The sequence below is a fragment of the Zosterops lateralis genome (assembly GCF_965231275.1).
Source record: "Zosterops lateralis genome assembly, chromosome: 37".
In the NCBI taxonomy this organism is placed as follows: Eukaryota; Metazoa; Chordata; class Aves; order Passeriformes; family Zosteropidae; genus Zosterops; species Zosterops lateralis.
This window is the reverse complement of record NC_139797.1, coordinates 1008463-1018956: the sequence shown is the minus strand read 5'-3', so window position 1 is coordinate 1018956 and position 10494 is coordinate 1008463. Positions and strand designations below refer to the sequence as shown.

The following is a 10494-nucleotide window of genomic DNA, read 5'->3' as shown; positions in this document are numbered from 1 at the left end:
CTATAGAAAACGCTTGACCACGCCCCTTTCCCACATATAGACAGCGCCAGGCCACGCCCCCAGGGCTCCCGCCACGGTCTGACCACGCCCCATTTCCATATAGGGACGATATTAGCTCCGCCCCTTATTGCATATAGACAGTGTCTGGCCACGCCCCCTCAGCGCTACCGCCACGGTCTGGCCACGCCCCTTTCCCATATACGGATGAATTTGGCTCCGCCCCTTATCATATAGAGACAACGCTTGGCCACGCCCCCTCAGCGCTCCCGCCACAGTTTAACCACGCCCCCTTTCCATATACGGCCGCACTTAGCCCCGCCCGCTTATGGCCTATAGACAACGCTTGGCCACGCCCCTTTAGGGCTCCCGCTACAGTCTGACCACGCCCCATTCCCATATATGGAGACGTTTGGCTCCGCCCCTTTATAGTTTATAGACACCGCTTGGCCACGCCCCTCAGCGCTCCCGCCACAGCGTGACCACGCCCCCTTTCCATATACGGCCGCCTTAGCCCCGCCCCTCCTCGCCTGTGGACATTGTCTGTCCCCGCCGCTCGCCCCTCCCCTTTTCCCTTTTACGGCCGCGCTTTGACCCCGCCCCTCTCCTCCTATTGGCCCGCCCCCGGCCCCGCCCCTCCGGCCGCGCTCCCGCCGCCGCGCGGTGCAGTGTGGGAGGAAGCGGCGGCGCGCGGCCCCGCTCCATCATGGCGGCTCCGTGAGCGCCCCCCGCCCGGCCGCCCCCCGGCCCCCCCGGACCCCCCGGCCCCCCCGGCCCTCCCGCCCCGCCCGGCCCCGGGGGGCGCCGCCCCCATGGACAGGAACTACCCGGCCGCCGGGTTCGGGGACCCGCTCAGCGCCGGGCCCGGCTGGAGCTACGAGCGCTCGGCCAAGGCCAGGTGAGGGGGGGGCTCTGAGGGGCGGCGGGGCCCTGAGGGGAGAAGCGGCTCCGGGAGGGGCCCTGAGGGGACAACCGGTGAATAGAGGGGGTTCGGGGGTTCGTGAGGGATTGAGGGGATTTTGGGGTGCGGTGAGGGGGGAGGTATCGAAATTTGGGGGGTTTGGGGTTCGTTTTGAGGGGGATTGAGGGGAGCGCTGGGCTGGGAGTTGGGGTGTCCCTGCAGTGCTGGGGTGCTGGGATTCTGTTACACGGGGAATTGGGGTGATGGGAGTTTGTTAGAGCGAGATTTGGGGTGTCCCAGCAGTGTTGGGGTGATGGGAGCCCGTTACACCGGGAATTTTGGGGTGTCCCTGGATTACTGGGGTGCTGCTATTCTGTTACACTGGGATTTGGGGTGCTGGGATCTTGTTAGACCAGGATTTGGGGTGCTGGAATCCCATTTCACCAGGAATTTTGGGGTGTCCATGGATTATTGAGTGGCTGGGATCTTGTTAGACCAGGATTTGGGGTGCTGGGATTTTGCTCCATGGAGAATTGAGGTGTCCCAGCAGTGTTGGGGTGCTGGAATCCCTTTACACTGGGAAATTTGGGGTGCTGGGATCCCATTAGACTGGGACTTGGGGTGTCCCTGGATTATTGGGGTGCTGTGATTCTGTCACACTGGGAATTGGAATGCAGCGATCTCATTACATCAGGAATTTTGGGGTGCTGGGATCCTGTTGCACTGAGATTTGGGATCTCCCTGGAGTATTGGGGTGCTGGAATCCCTTTACACCGGGAATTGGGGTGCTGGGATCCTGTTAGATCAGGATTTGGGGTGTCCCAGCAGTGTTGGGGTACTGGAATCCCGTTACACCTGGATTTAGGGATATGGGATCCCATTATACTGGGATTTGGGGTGCTGGGATCTCACCACAGCAGGAATTTTGGGGTGCTGAGGGGAGAGCTGGGCTGGGAATTGGGGTGTCCCTGGAGTGTTGGGGTGCTGGGATCCCATTAAACCAGGAATTTTGGGGTGTCTCAGCTGTGTTGGGGTGCTGGGATTCTGGCATACTGGGAATTAAGATGCTGGAATCCCTTTACACCAGGAATTTTGGGGGGCTGGGACTCCGTTGTATTGGATTTTGGGTCCAGCAAGATTTGAGGTGTCCCAGGATTTGGGATGCTCTGGGTTTTGGGGTGCTGAGGTCCCATTGTATTGGATTTTGGGTCCAGCAGGATTTGGGGTGTCCCAGGATTTGGGGTGTCCCAGGATTTGGGGTGTCCCAGGGTCCCGTTGTGCTGGATTTTGGGGTGCAGCAGGATTTGGGATGTCCCAGGATTTGGGATGCTGGGATCCTGTTGTATTGGATTTTGGGGTGCTGAGGTCTCGTTGTAGCAGGATTTGGGGTGGAGAAAGATTTGGGGTGGAGCAGGATTTGGGGTCCAGGGATCATGTTGTATCAGATTTTAGGGTGCTTCAGATTTGGGGCGTTCCGGAATTTGGGGTGTTCCAGGATTTGGGATGCTCTGGGGTTTGGGGTGTCCCAGGGTCCCGTTGTGCTGGTTTTTGGGGTGCAGCAGGATTTGGGATGTCCCAGGATTTGGGGTGCTGAGGTCCCGTTGTATTGGATTTTGGGTGCAGCAGGATTTGGGGTGTCCCAGGATTTGGGGTGCCCCAGGATTTGGGGTGCTGGGATCCCATTGTATTGGGTTTTGAGTCCAGTAGGATTTGGGGTGTTCCTGCATTTGAGCTGCAGCAGGATTTGGGGTGCTGGGGTCACATTGTGTCTGATTTTGGGGTGCAGGAGGATTTGAGACGCTCCAGGATTTGGGGTGCAGGAGGATGTGAGATGTCTCAGGATTTGGGGTGTCCCATGATTTGGGGTGCTGTGATCCCGTTACACCAGGATTTGGGGTGCTGTGATCCCGTTACACCAGGATTTGGGGTGTCCCAGCAGTGTTGGGGTGCTGCAATTCTGTCATACTGCCATTTGGGTCACTGGGATCCCATTACACCAGGAATTTTGGGGTGCTGGGATCCTGTCACACCAGGAATTTTGGGGTGTCCCAGCAGTGTTGGGGTGCTGCAATTCTGTCATACTGGCATTTGGGTCACTGGGATCCCATTACACCAGGAATTTTGGGGTGCTGGGATCCTGTTAGACCAGGATTTCACGTGTCTCTGGATTATTGGGGTGCTGGGATCCCGTTTCACTGGGATTTGGGGTGTCCCAGCAGTGTCGGGGTGCTGGGATCCCTTTACACCGGGAGTTTTGGGGTGCTGCTATCCCATTGCACCAGAAATTTTGGGGTGTCCCAGGATTATTGGAGTGCTGGGATCCCATTAGACTGGGATTTGGGGTGCTGGGGTCCCATTAGATTGAGATTTGGGATCTCAGGGTGACACCCCTGTAGTGGGGGCAGCAGGATTTGGGGTGCAGGGATCCTGCTGTACCAGGTTTTGGGGTGTCCCAGGTTTTGGGGTGTCCCAGGTTTTGGGGTGTCCCAGGGTTTGGGGTGCTGGGCTCCTGTTGTATCAGATTTTGGGTGCTGCAGGATTTGGGGTGCTGGGGTCCCATTGTAGCAGGATTTGAGGTGGAGAAAGATTTGGGGTGTCCAGGATTTGGGGTGCAGGAGGATTTGGGGTGCAGGGCTCCCGCTGTACCAGGGTTTGGGGTGCAGCAGGATTTGGGGTTTGGGGGTGCAGGGGTCCCATTGTAACAGATTTTGGGCTGCAGCAGGATTTGGAGTCTTCCAGGGTTTGGGATGCTCTGGGGTTTGGGGTGTCCCAGGGTCCCGTTGTGCTGGATTTTGGGGCGTCCCAGGATTTGGGATGCTCTGGGGTTTGGGGTGCTGGGATCCCGTTGTATTGGATTTTAAGTCCAGCAGGATTTGGGGTGTCCCAGGATTTGGGATGTTCCAGGATTTGGGGTGCTGGGGTCACATTGTGTCTGATTTTGGGGTGCAGCAGGATTTGAGATGCTCCAGGATTTGGGGTGCAGGAGGATGTGAGATGTCACAGGATTTGGGGTGTCCCAGGATTGGGAGTGTCGCAGCATTTGGGGCGCTGGGGTCCCGTTGTATTGGATTTTGGATGCAGGAGGATTTGGGGTGCTGCAGGATTTGGGGTGTCCCACAATTTGGGGTGTTGGGATCCTGTTGTATTGGATTTGGGGTGTCCCGGGATTTGGGGCGTTCCAGGGTTTGGGGTGTCGCATGATTTGGGGTGCTGGGGTCCCGTTGTGCTGGATTTTGGGGTGTTCCAGGATTTGGGGTGCTCTGGGATTTGGGGTGCTCTGGGATTTGGGGTGCTGGGCTCCCATTGTATTGGAATTTGGGGTGTTCCAGGATTTGGGGTGCTCTGGGGTTTGGGATGGTGGGGTCCCGTTGTATCGGATTTGGGGTCCAGCAGGATTTGGGGTGTTCCAGGATTTGGGGTCCAGCAGGATTTGGGGTGTTCCAGGACTTGGGGTGTCCCAGGATTTGGGGTGTTGGGATCCCGTTGTATCAGATTTTGGGGTGCAGCAGGATTTGGGGTGCTGGGGTCACATTGTGTCCTATTTTGGGGTGCAGCAGGATTTGAGGTGCTCCAGGATTTGGGCTGGAGGAGGGTTTGGGGTGCTGGGCTGCAGCAGGTTTTGGGGTGCAGCAGGATTTGAGGTGCCCTGGGATTTGGGGTGTCCCAGGATTTGGGGTGTTGGGGTCCTGTTGTATCAGATTTTTGGGGTGTCCCAGGAGGATTTGGGGTGTCCCAGGAGGGTTTGGGGTGTCCCAGGAGGATTTGGGGTGTCCCAGGAGGGTTTGGGGTGCTGCCCCCCATTCTCTGGGATTGGAGGGGGTTGGGACACCCCAAGGGTGAGATTTGGGGTCCCCGGGGCGAGGGGACATTGGGGTGCCCCACACAGGTCTGGGTGTGTCACACCTGTGCGTGAGTGTGACACCTGTGTGTGTGTGTGTGCATGTGTCACACCTCTGTGTGTGTGTGTCACACCTGTGTGTGTGTGTGTGCATGTGTCACACCTCTGTGTGTGTGTGTCACACCTGTGTGTGTGTCGCACCTGTGTGTGTCACACCTGTGCGTGTGCATGTCACACCTGTATATGTGTCGCACTTGTGCATATATGTGTCACTCCTGTGCGTGTGTCACACACCTGTGCGTGTCACACCTGTGCGTGTATGTATCACACACCTGTGCGTGTATGTATCACACACCTGTGTGTGTGTCACACCTGTGTGTGTCACACCTATGTCTGTCCCACCTGTGCGTGTGTGTGTCACACACCTGTGTGTGTCACACCTCTGTGCGTGTGTGCATGTGTCACACCTGTGGCTGTGTCACGCCTGTTTCACACGTTTGTGTGCGTGTGTCACACCTGTGTGTCACTGCCTGGCACACCTGTGTGCATGCGTGTCACACCTGTGCATGGCTGTGTCACACCTGTATGTGTGTGTCACACCTGTGTGTGTCACATCTGTGTGTGGCTGTGTCACACCTGTATGTGTGTGTCACACCTGTGTGTGTCACATCTGTGTGTGGCTGTGTCACACCTGTGTGTGTGTGTGTGTGTCACACCTGTGTGTGTCACATCTGTGTGTGGCTGTGTCACACCTGTGTGTGTGCCACCTGTGTGTGCCACACCTGTCACACCTGCGGCTGTGTCACACCTGTGTCCCACATGCCACACCTGCGTGTCACACACCTGTGGGTGTCACACCTGTCCTCAACACGTGTATAAGGTGGGGGGTGGGGGGGGGTTGCGAGGGCCGTGGATGTGACACCTGTGTCACCTGTGTGTCCCCATCCTGTGACACGGAGGGGCTCTGTGAGGGAGGAGGGTGTGACAATGTGTGACACCTGTGACACTGCTGTCCCCAGCCTGGTGTGCGGGGGCTCTGTGAGGGTGTGACACTGCTGTGTGACACCTCTGACACCTGTGTCCCCTCTGTGTCCCCAGCCTGGTGTACGGCGGGGCTCTGTGAGGGAGGGGGGATGTGACAATGTGTGACACTGTGTGACACTGTGACATTGCTGTCCCCAGCCTGGTGTACGGGGGCTCTGTGAGGGTGGGGGGATGTTTCAGAGGGGGAGATGTGACACTGTGTGACATTGTTGTCCCTGTCCCCAGCCTGGTGTACGAGGGGGCTCTGTGAGGGTGTGACAATGGTGTGTGACACTGTGTGACACTGTGGCATTGCTGTCCCCAGCCTGGTGTACAGGGGGCTCTGTTAGGGAGGGGGGGATGTGACACTGTGTGACACTGTGACATTGCTGTCCCTGTCCCCAGCCTGGTGTACGGGGGCTCTGTGAGGGAGGAGGGATCTGTCAGAGGGGGGGATGTGACACTGTGTGACACCTGTGACATTGTTGTCCCTGTCCCCAGCCTGGTGTACGGGGGCTCGCGGGGGTCTCACCCTGACCCCGACCTGCTGCACCGACAGCCCTACGGAGCCCCCCACCCGCTGCAGGGCTATGCGGCCAACCACCACCCGCCAGGTACGGCCTGTGTCACTGTGTCACCTCATTGTCACCTGTGTCACCTACTGTCACCTGCTATAACCCCACTATCACCTACTGTTATCTGTTGTCACCTACTGTCACCTTACTGTCATCTGTTTTCATTTTATTGTCACTTACTGTTACCTCACTGTCACCTACTGCCATCCCACATCCCACTGTCACCCTACTGTCATCTCACTGTCACCTGCTGTCATCTACTCTCACCTCACTGTCACCTGATGGCACCTGTGTCACCTGATGGCACCAATGTCACCTGTGTCACCTACTGTCACCCACTATCACCTACTGTTGTCTATTCTCACCCCACTGTCACCTGCTGTCACCTACTGGCACCTGCTGTCACCTACTGTCACCTACTGCTACCTGTCACTGTCACCTCATTGTCACCTTACTGTTACCTGTGTCACCTGATGTCATGCCATTGTCAGCCTATTGTCGCCTGCTGTCACCTGTGTCACCTGATGTCACCTGATGTCATTTACTGTCACCCAATTGTCACCTTGCTGTCACCTGATGTCACTTACTGTCACCTACTGTAACCCCACTCTCAACTACTGTCACCTAATGTCACCCTACTGTCACCCATTGTCACCTACTGTCATCTACTGTCACCCTGTTGTCACCTGCTGTCACCCTATTGTCACTCCATTGTCACCTACTGTCACTTACTGTCACGTATTGTCACCTCCTGTCACTCCCATTGTCACCCTATTGTCACCCATTGTCACCCCACTGTCATGGACTGTCACCCACTGTCACCCATTTTCCCCCTCAAGTTTCCTGCCCTTTCTTCCCTCATGTTTCCCTCCATTTCTCCCCTCACATTTCCCGCCATATTTCCCCTCATGTTTCTCACTCTTTCTTCCCTTACATTTGCCATTTCTCTTCTCACATTTCCCACCATTTTTCCCCTCACTTTTCCTGCCCTTTTCCCCTCACTTTTCTCACCATTTTCCCCCCACGTTTTCCTCCCTTTAACCCCTCACGTTTCCCGCCATTTTTGTCCCCTCATGTTTCCCACTCTTTCTTCCCTTACACTTCCCATTTTTTCCCTCACGTTTCTCTCCCTTTAACCCCTCACGTTTCCTGCCTTTTCTTCCCTTATATTTCCCATTTTTCCCATCATGTTTCTGCCTTTTTCCCCTCACATTTCATGTAGTTTTTCCCCTCACATTTTCCACCTTTTTCCCCTCATGTTTCCTGCCCATTTCTCCTCTCACGTTTCTTACCATTTCTTCCCTCATGTTTCCCTCCATTTTTCCCCTCACGTTTCTTGCCCTTTCTTTCCTTATATTTCCTGTTTTTCACGTTGTGTTTCTGCCCATTTTCCCTCACATTTCCCGCTCTTTTTCCCCTCACGTTTCCTGCCTTTTTCCCTCTCTCATTTCCTGCTTTTTTCCCCTCAGGTTTCCCACTCTTTTTTTCCCTCACGTTTCCCGCCCTTTTCTCCCCTCACGTTTCCCGCCCTTTTTCCCCCTCACGTTTCCCGCCCTTTTCTCCCCTCACGTTTCCCGCCCTTTTCTCCCCTCACGTTTCCCGCCCTTTTCTCCCCTCACGTTTCCCGCCCTTTTCTCCCCTCACGTTTCCCGCCCTTTTCTCCCCTCACGTTTCCCGCCCTTTTTCCCCTCACATTTCCCCCCATGTTTCTCACTCTTTCTTCCCTTATGTTTCCCATTTTCTCCCCTCACATTCCCACCCTTTTCCCCCTCAGTGTTCCCGCCCTTTTCTCCCCTTACATTTCTTGCCTTTTCTTCCCTTACATTTGCTGTTTTTCCCCTCACATTTCCCACCATTTTTCCCATCATGTTCCTCACCATTTTTGTCCCCTCAAGTTTCCTGCCCTTTTTCCCCTCACGTTTCTCACCCTTTCTTCCCTTATATTTCCCGTTTTTCCCGTAGTGTTTCTGCCCTTTTTCCCCTCACATTTTCCACCTTTTTCCCCTCATGTCTCCCGCCATTTTTCCCCTCAGGGTTCCCGCCATTTTCTTCCCTCATGTTTCCCGCCCTTTTCCCCCTCACATTTCTCACTATTTTCCCCCTCATGTTTCCTGCCTTTTCTCCCCTCACATTTCCCCTTTTCCCCTCACATTTCCCACCTTTTTCCCTCTCACATTTCCCCACTTTTCCCCCTCACATTTCCCACCTTTTCTCCCCTCACATTTCCCACCATTTTTTCCTCCTTCTCCCCCATTTTTGTCACCTCCTTTTGCCCTCCGCTCACCCCAAAACCTCCCCAAAATCCCAGCCCCGTGTCCCCATGTCCCTGTGTCACCCCGACCTCGTGTCACCCCAACCCTTTGTGGCACTTTGTCATCACATCCCCAAAGTCTCTGGGTCCCTTTTGTCACTGTGTCACCACCGAGTGTCTGTGCATTACCCAAGGTGTCCCCAGGGTGTCCCCAAGGTGTCCCCGTGTCCCCAGGGCTCTGGGGTCACCCTGAACTGTCCCTAAGGGGGGTGGGTCACAGCTCTGGTGTCCCCAGGGTGTCCCCCAGGTGTCCCCGAGGTGTCCCCAGGTGTCCCCAGGGTGTCCCCATGTCCCCAGGGCTCTGGGGTCACCCTAAACTGTTCCCTCCATGAGATCCCCTGTTCCTGGAGGTGGCCGAGGTGTCCCCAGGGTGTCCCCAAGGTGTCCCTGTGTCCCCAGGTGTCCCCACGGTGTCCCGTGTCCCCAGGGCTCTGGGGTCACCCCAAACTGTTCTCTCCATGACATCCCCTGTCCCTGGAGGTGGCTGAGGTGTCCCTGAGGTGTCCCCAGGTGTCCCCAGTTGTCCCCAAGGTGTCCCCGTGTCCCCGGGGCTCTGGGGTCACCCCGAACTGTTCTCTCCATGACATCCCCTGTCCCTGGAGGGGACCAAGGTGTCCCTAAGGTGTCCCCAAGTGTCCCCACAGTGTCCTCAAGGTGTCCCTGTGTCCCCAGGTGTCCCCACGGTGTCCCCAGTGTCCCCAGGGCTGTCGGGGCTCTTCGAGACGGGGCTGCACCACTCGGGGTCACCCAGAAGTGTCCCCTCCATGACACCCCCTGTCCCTGGAGGGGGCCAAGGTGTCCCCAGGGTGTCCCCAGGTGTCCCCCAGTTGTCCCCATGGTGTCCCCAGGGCTGTCGGGGCTCTTTGAGACGGGGCTGCACCACTCGGGGTCACCCAGAAGTGTCCCCTCCATGACATCCACTGTCCCTGGAGGTGGCCGAGGTGGCCCTGAGGTGTCCCCAGGTGTCCCCAAAGTGTCCCTGTGTCCCCAGTGCTGTCAGGGTCACCCCGAACTGTTCCCTCCATGACATCCCCTGTCTCTGGAGGTGGCCGAGATGTCCCTAAGGTGTCCCCAAGGTGTCCCCATGTCCCCAGGGCTCTGGGGTCACCCCAAACTGTTCCCTCCATGACATCCCCTGTCCCTGGAGGGGGCCAAGGTGTCCCCAGGGTGTCCCCAGGTGTCCCCCAGTTGTCCCCAAGGTGTCCCCAGGGCTGTCGGGGCTCTTTGAGACGGGGCTGCACCACTCGGGGTCACCCAGAAGTGTCCCCTCCATGACACCCCCTGTCCCTGGAGGGGGCCAAGGTTTCCCCCAGGGTGTCCCCAAGGTGTCCCCAGGTGTCCCCAGGTGTCCCCACAGTGTCCCCACGGTGTCCCCTGTCCCCAGGGCTGTCGGGGCTCTTCGAGACGGGGCTGCACCACGCGGGGGGCGCGGCCCCCGACGCCTCGGTGATGAACCTGATCTCGGCGCTGGAGTCGCGGGGCCCCCAGCCCGGCCCCTCGGCCTCCTCCCTGCTCTCGCAGTTCCGCACGCCCTCCTGGCAGACCGGTGCGTCTGGGGGGTCTTGGGGGGGTCTGGGGGCTCTGGGGAGGTCTGGGGGCGGGTTTTGTTTTGTTTTGGGGTGGGGAAGGGGATATTGTAATTTTGTCCTGCTGGGGGTTTGTGCTGCACTGGGAGGGTCCCAATGTACCCCAGGCACCTTTGAGTTGTCCCAGGGGGTCCCCACTTAACCCCAGGGGTGTCCCCATTTATTCCAGAGGGTCCTCATTTATTCCAGGGAGTCCCCATTTATTCCGGGGGGTCCCCATTTATCACAGAGGGTCCCCATTTATTCCAAAGGGTCCCTATTTA

General features: G+C 57.3%; 1 protein-coding gene across 1 annotated transcript in view; it reads left to right on the top strand.

Moving 5' to 3' along the window:
* Window positions 1–809: 809 nt before the first annotated feature.
* PRR12 (proline rich 12) overlaps window positions 810–10494 on the top strand; it is a gene marked incomplete at its 5' end in the record, with an annotated part of 33770 nt that continues 24085 nt past the window's right edge. Inside the window, 3 exon segments of the mRNA XM_083882146.1 lie at window positions 810–895; window positions 6261–6373; window positions 10030–10191. Of these exon segments, the coding sequence (XP_083738272.1) occupies window positions 810–895; window positions 6261–6373; window positions 10030–10191 (361 nt within the window).